This window comes from Pimephales promelas, chromosome 17 (genome assembly GCF_988280905.1).
Source record: "Pimephales promelas chromosome 17, fPimPro1.hap1.1, whole genome shotgun sequence".
Classification (NCBI taxonomy): domain Eukaryota; kingdom Metazoa; phylum Chordata; class Actinopteri; order Cypriniformes; family Leuciscidae; genus Pimephales; species Pimephales promelas.
The window spans coordinates 337,033-352,168 of NC_142785.1; the positions used below are offsets into that span (position 1 = coordinate 337,033).

Consider the following 15,136-nt stretch of genomic DNA (forward strand, 5'->3'; position numbering starts at 1 on the left):
GTCGCTGGGAGTCGAAAAATGTTCAACTTTGGATAAAACGCAGCGCTCATCACTGTCACTTTTTACCCAGCCGTCCAATCACAGTGGAGGATGGGCGGGACTAATACCACACCGACCAACTGTCACAACATTCAAACTGCTGCGGATATTCAGTATCATAGCAACGAAACGTCTCAACGGAAAAAACGCTGCGCTGCCAAAACGCCCTCAAGCGCCCAAAGCACGGCGTCTTCAGCACAGCGGCTAGCGTTTCAGCTGGATAAAAACGCTTCGGTGGACACACGGCCTTATAAAGTTCTCAATGCTTCGGTCTGCATGTAGGGACCCTCATTATGCTAGTGTGTTAGTGTGGGGCTATTTTAAGCCTTGTTAGTGCTATTTATTTTCACTTACTCTATGCCCCATATACTAGCGTTATAAGCTAATCTGTGCTTCGAGCTAAAACTGGGTACATTCGATTATCATAAAAAAAAACACATCCCAGAGATAACAGTCGACTCGTACCCGTGTGTTCTTAACCCCTAGGTTATTTTAGCGCCGTAATTGTCCTTTCTTTAATGTTTTAAAACCTGGACATTTTGAACATTAATAAAAACATTCAGAAACAGCATTTTCATAACTTATTGAAAACTAACCTAACTTAATCGTAACAAATGGTAGCAAAACGTTTTTTTAAACATAGTTTTGTTTTCCGGGAATTGCTTTTGAAATGCCTAATTTTCCGCTGACATCATAGAGCCTTTTTACTTTTTAACACTTCCTCTCCAACCTTATCCAGTCAAATGGATTAAACACCTTTCACGAAGACCTTAAAGAAGACAATAAAGGATGGTTGAGTTTATTCAGTCACATGCCCTGTTTGGCATCCGTACCTGATAGTCTGGGAACCCGATGTGCTCAGATAAGCGCGGCACAAGCGTGGAGATCCGAAAGACGTCACTGATGAGGCTCTCCACCAGATGAGGGAAGCCGTCTGACGTCTGCGCCTCCAGAGACGGGCGGAAGATGATCTCGGGAGCCTGCAGACACAGCTGGGCCTCGAAGAGAGGGCTGAGGCCAGCCTTCTGCTCTGTATCAGGGGATTGGTGTGTTACTGCAGTGTGGAATAATGATAGGAGCGTCGAGGGAAACCCCTATAATTACTTTTAGTGAGGCTTAAAAAATAATTAGACAGCACACCTGTGTTTTCCATGAAGAACTTGAGGGAGCTCTCAATAGCGTCGAAGAACCCGTCGATGAGCATTTCATCAATGTACTCCACATAAATCCTCCACTGGGCAGAGGACGGGTCTGCTTTAAAGAGTGACAAATTGTCCTGGAACAAGATAAAAACAAAAGAAACGTTGAAGGTTTTGTCAGTTATCATTGGACGGGATTCCCACTGGCTTTTGTCACAGCGTACTTTCAGTAACAGATGGACCCTGGCTCCCGAGGCTCGGATGTGGCTGTACGTTCTCTCCAGGCGCTCGGCCTTGTCATCCAGGTTTAAGAGAGTGTCTTTCTTCCCCTCCTTCCTTTCAAACACTGGTGTAGTCCAGCTCTTCATGATGGCCTGGATCTCCTCCACATTGTCCTTGGTCCTCTGTAGCCGTTGCTCCAAGTCATGTACCAGCTCACGCTTGTCCTGGATGTATTCCCAAATTCCTGACACATTAGAAAGGCAGAGCCTTTATTAGAGTATTCCAAATCACAAGAGTGGATTATCATCATGTCCTTTCAAACCTGACAATATGGACATTTGCAAAGGTCATGTGTGGCGTGTTCATTTGCATTGTAAAGAACATTCTGCTAAACATCTGCTTTTGTGCTGGTCGGGAGAATAAAACATCATACGGGTTTGGAATTATTCCTCTAACAAGTACAAAAAAGCTTGATTAAGAGACCAGGCTTTATTTTTGAGTGTATAAAAAATAAGAATACTAAATATAATAAACGTCAATCAAAAAATAAAAACGCTTTGATTGAAGCTCTATTGCTTTGAACAACAAAAAAGAGATTTGTCTGAAATATTTTGTGGAAAATTGTACCGCCAGATATCACAGAAACAAGTGTGTTGCCTTGGATTGGCCTGAAGGAAGCCGGAGTTCATCGTCTGTGGATGATAGATCTACTAGTGTATTCAGGAGCTCTACCTGGGCTTGTCCAGCAGAGGCTGTTCTCCGCTTCCTCCAGCTTGGCATCGATGTCTGTCAGCTGGCTCTGGATCAGGGGCATCTCCACCTCTAACACGCTGCTCATCACCCTGTTGTACCCGTTGGTTGTGAGCTCCAGATTGGCCACATACTGCCACAGCAACTCCTTCTTGGAGTAGATGTCCTCCGCCATGTCTGGGATGGCTTCCGCCTGCCTGGCCTTCAGGTACCTCACCTCCCGCAGGACCGACACCAGCTACAGGACCACATAACACTCACGTTCACTGCGGGAACTGGAGCCCACGCATAACATGATCAACACTGAGCTGCATGTGTGAGAGACCTGCGGGCTGAAGTTGACGGAGATGAGTCTGGAGCGGCCCTCTCGGGAGATCAGCGGCTTCTGGAGATTGAACTGGGACTTCTCTGCCACAGAGCTCGTCCAGAACTCGTACAGTTTAGAGGAGTATCTGAAAAACAACACAAAAATCAGCAAGACAATTAATAACATTTTTCTAATGAATGCCAAAATTAAAGGAGTAGTTCACTTTTCAAACTGATAATTTACTCGCCCCCGTGTCATCCAAGATGTCCATGTCTGTCTTTCTTCAGTCGAAAAGAAATTAAGGATTTTCTCCATATAATGGACTTCAATGGGAACCAAACGGTTTCAGTACAAACTACAAACTGTTCAAAGGGCTTTAAATGACTCCAGACGATGAATAAGGGTCTTATCAAGCGAAACGATCGCTCATTAAAGAAAAAAAAGTGTAAGTTTATAAGCTCAAATGCTCGCCTTGCTCTGTTCTGTGATGAGCGTTCGTGACTCTCCTGTTTGAACTCGTTCATCAAAATGATCAATTCGTTCATTTCGTTCTTTGAATCAACCAAATGACTCTGAAAAAGATTTGTTCATTTTGATGAACGAGTTCGAAAAGGAGAGTCACGAACGCGCATCACAGAACAGAGCAAGGCGAGCATTTGAGCTTATAAAACTTAAACTTTGCTATTTATTTATTTAATGAGCGATCGTTTCGCTTGACAAGACCCTTATTCATCATCTGGAGTCGTTTAAAGCCCTTTGAAGCTGCACTGAAACTCTCATTCGGACCTTGAACCGTTTGGACCCCATTGAAGTCCATTATATGGAGAAAATCCTGGAATGTTTTCATCAAAAACTTTAATTTCTTTTCGACTGAAGAAAGAAAGACATGGACATCTTGGATGACACGGGGTTGAGTAAATTATCAGCAAAAGTGTTTTGAAAAGTGAACTACTCCTTTAAGGATTTCGATGAATAGTTGCTCTTCGTACATCAAACGTTGGTGGTGCTTTGTTCAAAAGATTACAAGTTATTCATGCAACATGTGTGCAATAAACCCACACAAATCTGATTTTCAGCTGGTATTTTCTTCCTCTACAGTATCTCTCTAATCTCAGATGTCAAGCATTGCACAGCGCTTCTAAAGACCGCACTTCTGCATCAAATACAATCGCAAATTAGATTTTCCAGCTGCGTTGGAGGGAAATGTAATCAGTAAATAATGGCATGAACTTAAGTATGTTCAGAGGACACGGAATATAAACCACTTTGATATGCATAGCGCATATACTACATACATGTATTTAGATTGTTTCCTTACAGGAGCTTGACAGTATAAACCTTCGCTGTCTGGAAACGAGAAGCTCGGACATTTCCTCAAACATGTGTCTGAGTGAACCATTAGATAATGTTGTTGAGGTATATTTCTCCAAAGGATGGTCGAGGGATTGGGAATGGGATTGGGATAGGCCCAGTACAGGAGCAATCTGAAGTATTCACATCTCAGTCTTGGACATATTGTGTACAGATTACTCTCCTTACGTGAGTAGGACTACATGTGCGTGAGAATGATTGAACTGCCGGTTCTGACCAAAGCTCAGCATTCATCACCAACGCACGTCGGCTCCCTGTACTGTAACAGTAATCTCTTTATGGGCCGGTTGTGATGGACTGTAGACTCTGGCTTTATTGGGTTTCTGTGCGATTGGTGTGTTGTGGATCGTCTCATTACAGCAGCATCGGTATCAAATATCTCTTTGCTTCACACAAGTCGTACATCTCAGAGTCAAGATTTATGACAAGAGATAGCAATAACATCTCCGGCTAAATTGTGTTTACGCAACACCGGTGATTAGCATCGTCTAACGAGGGGGCTTCATTTAGCAGATCTGGCTCCATGGGAAATGAATAATTAGTTTCTCATATGAAGTGAAACTGCATGCAAACACACACACACATGAATACAAGTCCTTAGTTACGCATACAGACGCTCATGTGACTCTCTGTGGGCAGTCGCGTGCGTTCCTGCGTTAGCTACGCTATATAAAACCATTGTTCACGCCGTGCTCTGGAAGCATTGCGCATAATTGGAGAAAATGAGACCCTGAAGTAATAATCTGCAGACACTAGCGCCTTAAATGAGCAAATAAATCATGTTTATTTGTTTATTCCATGTAGAGCCTGAAGGTCCCTCAGCAATACCATCATATCTTCTACTTCACCTTCATGCTCACGCTCGCAGCAGAGAATATACACATCCTGCCATAAAAAGGCCCATTTAGTTCTACAAACGTGGATCAAAGTGGTCTATATATTGGATAAATAAAAACTGTTGAACTGGTTTATAGTTTAAACTGGGACACACGATGAAAATAGACAAGATTAGTAACAGGGATTTAAGATACTAGAGGTTTAATTGGATTAAAACAGATATTCAATAGTACAGGGTGTTTTCGAAACACTGCTTTATGAAGCTTTGAAACCGTTTCTTTCCTAGTTTGCCCGTTCCTGTCTCCTCCTCTGGATTGGTTTGTTTGATTGGACTGATTTCCTGTGCTCTGACCTTTTCCCGTGATTGTGGATTTCCCTTTCATTAAAACACTGCTTTTGGATTTCTCGAAGCAGTTCTCCATGCACAGACCCACCGATGATCCAGCCGTTCAACTCATCCGTTCACAACAAGACGATGAGACACACAGATGAATGTGACAATGGATGACGCTCTGGGCAAAGGATTATGGGAAATGTAGTTTCATGAGGGAACGACAATAGTCTGGGGTGTAGTGACCTCTGGTGGTAATGACGGGATTTTGGTCATATATAATTATAGTCTTATGTTCTGTGTGTGTCTCTTGTTGGCCTATTAGCCCCCCGTATGTATATATAGCCCTTGGGTTTCCCTTGTGTGTATATTATAAGCTGACCGTCTGAATTGCAGCATCAGCTCATCGTATTTCTCGATCGCCTCCTTTCCATCCTCAGACTCCAGACACCTATCGTAACGCAAACAAAGAAGATGTTCAGTGACGAAAACGAGCTGTTGGGCGATTCCCAATCAAGCCTTCTCAGAAAAACCCAAAGCATAAGATATTTACGGGTAGTGGATGAATCTGAAGTTGTTGTAAGGGCTTTGTATGCGTTCCTGCAATTGTTGGACAAATCTCAATCCTCCAGAAACCGCAGGCATGTTCTTGAAGACAGGACAGTAACCTGGAAGACCAATAAACAGTTAAAAACACAAGATAAGAAGAGAATAACAAATAAAGTCAATAATGAAGATGAAGACGAACCTTGGGTTTCCTCTTTCTGCATCTGATTTTTGAAGATCGTCTTGCAACATTCCAGTTCCTCGTCAAACATTTCGATCAGCCGGGGATATCGAGTCTGAGCATCGGCTGCAATCAGGGGTCGTTCCAGCAGTGTGCCAAACATGAACAAAACCTGCCAAGCAGAGACTCTATGAAACTGTGTTGTCATTTTTGTATTGAGAAAACAATAAACACAAATGCTTTCCACCAAAGACATGGTTCACTGCACTATCAACTGCACACATCAAATATGCTAGTAATGAAAACATGCTCCAGCCGGGTGAAATACTCCTCAAAAATCAAACCCCCCTAAAGTGTGTTTTCTTCTCCTGTTAGAGATCTCCAGTCCGTGGAGATTTGTGTGCAGTCCAGTCTTAAACACAGGCTGCGCTCCTGATTGGGACTTGATAATATGCAGGTCTCTATAACTCATTAAAGACTGTCTACGGAGCATAAGTGCAGCTCCTCACCAAAAACGCTCTCGCAATATTGTTGTGTTTTTACCCACCTTGAAAGCCTCCTCCAGTCCAGAAGCATCATCAAAAGCAAGACCAAAGATGGCTCCCAGTTGCCGGTCAGAGCTGTCCACAGTGAGCTGGAGCTTCATTAAATCCGCTTCAAACTCCTGCACACAAGCACTCTTTCATCAAGGAACGCCAACCTGTCATCTGCGCTTTTGTTGCGTGTCGTTGCCCACTTACCAAATTACAAACGTCAAGGCAGTCGTACGGCTTCTCTGAGAAGGTCTTGTAATTCTCCAAGAAGGATTCCTGTAACTGCTGGACTTTATGGCAGAGAGACTTTCCTTGAATCCCTCCAAACTCGAGCTTCTCCAGCTTCATCATGTCAACCACAGTCAGCAGGAGAGTCTAGACAGGGAAAATGAAGAAAGAAAACAGACAACATTGTCTTCATATAATATCACATAATTCAGTATACCTGTGTGTGTGTGTGTGTAAAAAGAGCATCAGCAATTACAGCTCAAAGTGGAGGACTCATTATTGGCCCCAAATGTGTATAAATGTCTCTGGTAGTCACTGTATGAAGAATATGTTGTGGGTGTAATATGTCACAGTTTACTTTATTCTGCTCTCCTCTCTTACAGAAATGAACTATAGTGTCCTGATCACACTAGTGAAGAAATATCAAAACTGATATCTGCTGTCTGAACTGGTGTCTTACTTCGATTGCTCTCAGTCTCTTCATGAACTGCTCCAGCCCAACAAACACCATGAGCGGGGAGAAATCCCACGGCGGGACCGTGTTGTCTGGCCTCTGGTACTGACTGAGGTTGGCCCTTCGGTCCTCGTATGTGTTCCTGAAGTAGGTCAGCACGTCTACAGCCGTCTGCACCCGCTGGAGGCTCTCCTGCACGTCTCCTTTCAGGACGTCCTCTGGGTTCAGGAAGCTCCGGGCCTGACAAACAACACTGACGCCTTACATTAACGTCCCATTAGTTCATGCACCAACTAGGGATGGGCAACGATTAATTGCGATTAATCGCATCCAAAATAAAAGTTTGTGTTTACATAATATATGTGTGTGTAGTGTGTATAATTAATTTGTATATATAAATACCCACACATGCATGTATATATTTAAGAAATATGTGCATGTATATATTATATATATATATTTATTCACAATTAATATTATATATAAATATTTGATATATTAATAACACATTTTTCTTAAATATATACATGCATGTGTGGGTATTTATATATACAAATTAATTATACACACCACACACACATATATTATGTAAACACAAACGTTTATTTTGGATGCGATTAATCGTTGCCCATCCCTAGCACCAAGTCAAGTTAACTAACGATGAGCAATACATTGTTTTCTACATAATACATCTTTGTTAACATTGGTTATAAAAACACAACTGTTGGTTGTTAGTTCATTTCAGCTCAGTGGCCAGTTGCGTTATCAGATAAAAACTAGTTTGACTGACTAGCAGTTTGCAGATGAGTCATCAGTCTGATTGTTCAGTTCTACAGTTTTAAGTAACTGACTTATAAAAGTAGATAAATATAAAAAATAGACGGCTAACTTGTGAGACAGGTCAAGTGTTTTACGCAACTGGCTGCTGCTCTATTAAACAATATTAACATAGTCGTGGTTTTAATAGTATTAGTAAATGTTGAAATTGTTTGAAGTGAACTACAGTAAGAATCATGCTTGAGAAATATATTTGTTCTCGTTAACTAATGTAGTTAATTAATGTTAACGAACGAACCTTACTGTAAAGTGTTAGCAGTAAAGCTTTATCTCACGGCTGAACCGAACTACCCTAAACAGGACCTTGAGGAATTCAAAAGAAAAAAGGAATAATTCATACCCAAAAATATCCCATTGTCATGTCTTTTCCAAAAGTACAAGTAGAAGAAAGTATGTGTCAGTATTTTTTTGTGCTATTAAGTTTCAGAAGTGACAAAAAGCACCATGACAATTTGATGCAAGTGGTCAATATTACTTGAGTGATATATCCCACGTCTTTAGGAACGATCAGCATAAATACAGACATGATGTCAAGGGCACTGCCCCGGTGACACGTGTGTACCTGCTGGATGAGGAGGTTGCAGATCTCCTGTAAAAGCACGATGACTCGGGCCGGTTTGTTGTAGTGTTTGGAGTTGGCCCAGATCAGACACACGGTGTGCATGAGACCTGTAATCTTCCCCTTCACCTCACTGAACTCTGCACCCTCCACATCTTCCAGACGCTTCTCCATCGACTTGAGGAAGGCATTGATGTTCTTCGCCTCATTTACAGCTTTATAAACATAGTACAAAATCCAATGAAGCTTTCAAACAATAAAGAGGACCTATTCTGCCCTTTTCTACTCTCCTAGAACAGGTTCTCCTGATTATTCTCCTCATATTCTCCATCGTTGCGGCTCCTCTCTTCCCAGTCTGTCAGTAACGCTCTGTTTACTTCCTGTCTCCATGAAGCCCCTCCTCCTGAAAAGCACACTGTGCTCTGATTGGTTGGCTGGATCAATGTGTTGTGATTGGTCGAGCGCTTCGATTGTGTTTGGGAAATGCTCCGCCCCTTTCCATAACCGCCAGTTTGACACACTACTAACTAACTCAACCAGGCCACGCCCCTTTATTCTGCGCATTAATTATTATAATGAGGAATATTGTGACGTGTTCCCGGGAAAAACTCGAGGAGTTCAGGAACACTGACACTGATGTAGAGGAGAACTGGAGCTTCTTCATCCTCAAACAGCAACATCACACGACCAATCAGAGCACAGTGTGCTTTTCAGGAGGAGGGGCTTCATAGAGACAGGAAGTAAACAGAGCGTTACTGACAGACTGGGAAGAGAGACAGATGAACATGGGGAAAGGCATCTTTAATGCATCACGTTTGTGCACAACACCATACCTTCCACAACATCCCGGAGCATGTTTGCAAACGCCGGATAATAGCTGCTGTCGATGGCGTGCAGGACCTCCGCCAGTTTGGCCACGGCAGGGGTCTGGAGCTGACTGTGAATGCCCTGAAGATCAGCAAGCCTAAAGAGGACAGACACGGTGTAAGAGCTTCTCCAGGCCAGGTCAGAGACCGCTCTCCCAGTGCCGTGTGTCTCACCTGCTCTTCCAGAAGCTCAGCTCTGCTCGAGGAGTCGGGTCTGTGCCCTCCAGCAACGGCTCGGAGGAGTCCTTCTTCAGGACCTTATACACCTGATTAGTCCAGTCCACCACAACCGTCTCCATGGAATAAATCAGGCTTCTATCCCCCTCGAGGAAACTGCAGAAATATTACCAATTGAAAATGCAAATGAAATATTTCAGACGAAAAAAGTATGTTTATTTAAATCCCACGTTTACCTCTTATCTCCTTCATGGGGAAGTTGCAAGAGCCTCTCCAATCCTGAAGGCAAAGGAAGGTACGTTTGGCCTTTGACTTTTCCCATCATGACAAACACTTTGTTTTGAAGATCGTGGACTTGTCGCAGGAGGTCCTGAGAAACAACCTGAGGAACGCCCCGGTTGTTCCTCATATCGGACAGATACGGTTCCACAAGCTAAAATGAAGAAAATTAAAAATTAGACAATGAGATTTTATGCTGTGACAATGTTTGTGGAGACCTTTAACCCAACGACTTTCAGTCAGAGAAGTTATACACCGAGATCTTAAAGGAGTAGTCCACCTTTTGCTGATAATTTACTCACCCCCATGTCATCCAAGATGTTCATGTCTTTCTTTCTTCAGTCGAAAAGAAATTAAGGTTTTTGATGAAAACATTCCAGGATTTTCTCCATATAATGGACTTCAATGGGGTCCAAACGGTTCAAGGTCTGAATGAGAGTTTCAGTGCAGCTTCAAAGGGCTTTAAACAATTCCAGACGATAAATAAGGCTCTCATCAAGGACTCTTCGAGTCATGACTGGAAAAAAGATTTGTTCATTTTGATGAATGAGTTCGAACAGGAGAGTCATGAACGCGCATCACAGAACAGAGCAAGGCGAGCATTTGAGCTTATAAAACTTAAACTTTTTTATTTATTTTTTAAATAACCGATCGTTTCGCTTGATAAGACCCTTATTCCTCAGCTGGATCGTGTCGAGACTTTGATGCTGCACTCAAACTCATCTGGACCTTCGACCCGTTGGACCCCATTGAAGTCACTATATGGAGAAACCCTGGATTGTGTTCCTCAAAAACCTTCATTTCTTTTCCACTGAAGAAAGAAACACATGAACATCTTGGATGACGTGGAGATAAACTATCAGGATACTTTAATCCTGAGGTGATCTATTCCCTTAAACCAGCAGCCTTTACTACAACCCATTAATAAACCAGTTTGTGGTGCAAAGTATATGATTCCACAATGGGTTAGAAGAGGGCTAGTCATGCTGTGAATCAAGGCCACCGTTAGGAGCTGATGAGATTATGGGTAATGAACCTCTCGTCTCCTCCACAGAGACCCAGTGTTAATGAAGCTGCTCCTGTGGGGACGAGCCGAGACTCTCTCGCCTCATTGCTGGGGAACGGCTCTGGTGTTTGTTGACCTACACTATATATGTAAGCCATGAACAATGGTTCATTTGAAACTCAAGTCATGCAGGAAGAACAATCAGTCTATAATAGCACATCCAAACAGGGAACGTTCTCAGAACTAAAGCTAACGTTCTCTCAAAGTTATGAACAAATGTTTTTCCAGTAAAGTCAAAGTTATATAATAATGTTTTCAAAGCATTAGCACAAAACATTATTTATACATCCACAGGGTTCCTGCACACTTCTTAAAGTCATATTTAAGGCTTTTAAAGACCTTTTTAAGACCTGAAATTAGGGGCCAAAAATGTATCTCAATATTTTCAACGTTTTGTTGATAATAATTAGATGATTTTTTACTGATTGTGTTTTTGTGCTGGTGCCATGGCTGGTTTAGGCCTGTTGTTGACGGCAGACTCGTGAAGATATTCCTATTTTTCAAATTCTATGCAGTGGTCAGTTCACAGCAGTGACAGAAATGATTCATTAATGTGCAATATTTGCCACCTTAAATTGATTTCCAGGGGCACTTTCACATATTTATTAAATTTTTTTTCTAAACTTATTTAGAGTTATGTCAAAAACTAACATTCAAATTAAATTATACAGTAATTATACTTATTTATTCAATAATACTGAATTGCACAATAATTATACAATACCACGGTTAGCAGTCAAATTAAATCATTCAATCAAAATCCATCTTTGCAGTGCAGTGGTGACAGAAGCAGCATCAGAAGTGGCATTAATATTTACACTCAACAATTGCATGAATAAAGCTATGAGATAGTTAAAAAAAAATAATAATAATAATCTTCAATATTTAAATATGAAATGATTTCTAATTTTAACATTTTACTTTAAATATGAAACTAAAACCGCCAGTAGGCGGCGGTAAATCACTGTCTTAAAAGCGAGTTGAGGGAGTCATTCATTCAACTGGTTTGTTCAAACGGCTGATTTATTCGGGAAAGAAGCAAGTGATTGTTCATTGAATCGTTAAACTGATTCGTTCAAAGCGCGGATTTCATTCAAGAAATCATCGCTGTCTGTTGCATCTGCTACAGTTTCATTTTGAAATTCTAGTCGGCGAAATATTAAGAATGGACTACTTGCACAACTACTGCCGCGTTCTACTTATTACCAGAGACTGTCTAATTTAGAGTGTATTTTCTTATCCCTCCCTTTTGAATGCAACTTTCAAATTACTTGAAAAAATATTACATCCTGAGAAAAGTGGATTTCTGGGGGTGAAACCCCATTGACTCCCATTCATTCTGCACTCGACCGCGAGCGCCCCCGCATGGACAGAGACGCGTACTGCAGCCAGTCCAGAACCCGGAAGTAACCAGCCAGTGCCGATTCTCTTCAATTAGACATTCTCTGGCAGGACCAAGGGGGTAATCCATCGACCGGAAGTTGAAGCCTCGCGGGAGCTGACATCTTGTAGCAGAACTTCACTTGCGTTAGCATTCCCATTGACTCCCATTCATTTTGGCGTCACTTTGACAGCGAATAACTTTACATCTGAGGCATTTGAAGACCTCGTTTGTCCTTTAATTATTTCTAAAGAAACACAACAATGTATAAAAGGCTCCATTACCTTGTAGCTCATGTTATGGCCCCATAGAAGCAGTTTTATGGCCTTATATTTTAAAAATCTATTTTAAGACTTTTTAAGGATCCGCGGGAACCCTGCCATCCTTCATGGAACATTTTTCCTGAAACATTTAGAATTCATTAAATGTTTCAGAACGTTCGGATAATCAAAAGTAACATCTCTCGTTATGTTTGAAAAATGCTAATGCCATGTTCGTTTAACCAACAGAAAACTACATTTTTAAAAATTGATGTTTTGAATGTTCAGAAAACATTCAGAAATAGCATCATCATACAGTAACTTAAAGGGAATGTTAGCAATTTGTTATGTTTGAATGTTAGCTGGGCTAACCTGTGCTTTTGCAAATCATTTTTGCAAATGAAAATACTTCTCATTAATTATAAAAGTAATAAACACATTTCTAACAACAGCCACAGCATGGCAATGCTTTCAGGACTTTAGCTGAGCTGTGGAAGAGAAGTGCATCTGGAATCGGTTGTTATAATTTAAACACATTGAATGTTAGGCCTATTACACCATCAAGTACACTTTTTCTTCCACTAGACAGTAAACTCACCGAGCAACACTCATTATACAGTATGGGTAAAGAGAAACCGGCATTTGTTCATAATTTGTTATGTTATGTGATATTAAAATTTAAAGTTAAAAGTAATTTAAATGTAATTGCTTTTTTGGTTTCAATCAATTGTAGTTGAATATATAAGTTCTTTGTTCTGAATTATCATATAACTTATTCTTGAACAAAACAGTGCAAATTAATGTGAACTGATTCTTCCAGACCTGGTGATTCTTTGATAAGAACCGACTCAAATGAACCGTTCGGACATCACAACGGATTGCTGAAATATTGTAAAATAAAATAAAACTAATTGAACTATAAAACAGCTGTTATTTTTAAGTCGTCATTAAATCAAAATTGATGCTATTTACTTTGTTAGCGCACATTACTTGTGGCACGGTGAGCGCGCGGTGCGGAGACGATGAGAAGGGTCTTCTCATGCGAAACGATCGGTTATTTCAAAACTTATTCCAAAAATGTAACTTTTCTAAGGACAAATGCTAGCCTTGCTATATTCTGTGAGGCGCGTTTGCAACGTCACGTATTACGTAATTACGCTCAAAAGGTCACGGGCGACGTAGCCGAAAGTACAGAGTCAGTGTTTACAAGTTGAACGCATAGGTTGAACGTGAAAACTAACTCAAACACCGTTTACAAAAAAAGGAATTAAAAGGAAAAACAACGATGTCGGACGATTTTGATTCTGTACTTCCGGCTACATCGCCCGTGACCTTTTGAACGTAATTACGTATTACGTGACGTTACAAACGCGCCTCAGAGAATAAAGCAAGGCTAGCATAAGTTACATTTTTGGAATAAGTTTTGAAATAAGCGATCGTTTTGCATGATAAGACCCTTATTCATCGTCTGGTGTCGTTTAAAGACATTTGAAGCTGCATCTGAAACAGTTATTAACCGTCTTTTGATACTTGAACCATCCGGTTCCCATTGAAGTCCATTATATGGAGAAAAATCCTGGAATGTTTTCATCAAAAACCTAAATTTCTTTTCGACTTTGGAAAGGAAGACATGGACATCTTGGATGACATGGGGGTGAGTAAATTATCAGCAAAAGTTTTTTCAAAAGTGAACTAATCCTTTAATAGCTTTGCAGTTTGTATCAAACACTGTATTTGTCAATTTGATAGCTAAAAATGCTCTCATTATTTTTTTATTATTTATAAATGAATTATAAATAATATAAATAATATAAAATATAAATACAACGCTATGTAACGCACAAACGGTTTTAATCATTTTGAAAAATCTGATTAAGTGATTCATTTACAAAGAACCGATTCAAAAGAATGATTCTTTAGCCAACCGGGCAGCGCGAACTCGACTCACCTCTTCCAGAAGCACCGAGAACTCCTCCAAAGGAGAATGAGACATACTTCCCCAAGTTAAATGTGTTTTCATGGTATTGACGGACAGCGCTGTTTTGCTCTCTTTCAGAAAATAAACAGATTTATTTTTCCCGCGTCCCGAGAACCCGAGATTTGGGATCAGCTGTCCGGAGGAGTCGAGCGAGACGACGAGAGTCGTCTGGTCAGTTTTATCTAAAAAGTCCTGAATGACCTGTCGTTGTTCTTCTACGGCAAGACATTTTTGCCAGCGGTCAGACTTTAGATTAAACGTTTTTAACACACAGTTTTCTAAATATCCATATCTTTCGTCCACTTTTGACTGCTCGTTGTTTTCCATTTTGCCGATGAGTTTGACTGACTAACCGCTGTCTCCATAGCAATCCAGTGTTTACACGATGGGTCAGCCTGCTGTTGCTATGCCAAAGACAAACCGTCACTTTATTCAAATCAATCACTGTAAACAAACTGGCCTTCATCTCTGACTGATGACGCGCTTTTAACGATCATAAGCGTCGCGTTTTTAAAATATATTTTCATTTGTATTTACATAAACACTATACTTTATATGATGTTACTTTAGCTTCAAATTGCCAACAAACAAACAAACAAACAAAAAACAGCAGTGATTACCTTGACATATTTCTCTCTGACTACCTTTAATCTCTCTCTATTTAACTGTTATTTCTCTTTTGGAAATTGGAGATTTTCTTTTGTTATTTGAGCAAATGGGAACACGAAAAAATATATTTAATGTACTCTTTATGGCGAGTCCGCCTTCCGCATCTGAGCGTCTCAAAAGTGAAGA

General features: G+C 40.8%; 1 protein-coding gene across 2 annotated transcripts in view; it reads right to left on the reverse strand.

Moving 5' to 3' along the window:
- The window catches only part of dnah9 (dynein, axonemal, heavy chain 9), a 79,663-nt gene extending 64,978 nt beyond the window's left edge, over positions 1-14,685 (reverse strand). Inside the window, exons 1-16 of one of the 2 annotated variants that reach the window (XM_039653769.2) lie at positions 14,312-14,685; positions 9,614-9,810; positions 9,375-9,533; positions 9,168-9,298; positions 8,338-8,549; positions 6,945-7,178; positions 6,464-6,631; positions 6,271-6,387; positions 5,745-5,895; positions 5,550-5,664; positions 5,379-5,447; positions 2,476-2,602; positions 2,133-2,388; positions 1,403-1,644; positions 1,180-1,315; positions 873-1,069 (exon numbers count right to left, since the gene is read on the reverse strand). In XM_039653769.2, the coding sequence (XP_039509703.2) occupies positions 873-1,069; positions 1,180-1,315; positions 1,403-1,644; positions 2,133-2,388; positions 2,476-2,602; positions 5,379-5,447; positions 5,550-5,664; positions 5,745-5,895; positions 6,271-6,387; positions 6,464-6,631; positions 6,945-7,178; positions 8,338-8,549; positions 9,168-9,298; positions 9,375-9,533; positions 9,614-9,810; positions 14,312-14,668 (2,868 nt within the window). In that variant the 5' untranslated portion in view covers positions 14,669-14,685. Of the gene's footprint in view, positions 1-872; positions 1,070-1,179; positions 1,316-1,402; positions 1,645-2,132; positions 2,389-2,475; positions 2,603-5,017; positions 5,159-5,378; positions 5,448-5,549; positions 5,665-5,744; positions 5,896-6,270; positions 6,388-6,463; positions 6,632-6,944; positions 7,179-8,337; positions 8,550-9,167; positions 9,299-9,374; positions 9,534-9,613; positions 9,811-14,311 lie in introns of those variants that run through there. The other variant, XM_039653768.2, reaches the window with a different exon arrangement.
- Positions 14,686-15,136: the final 451 nt, after the last annotated feature.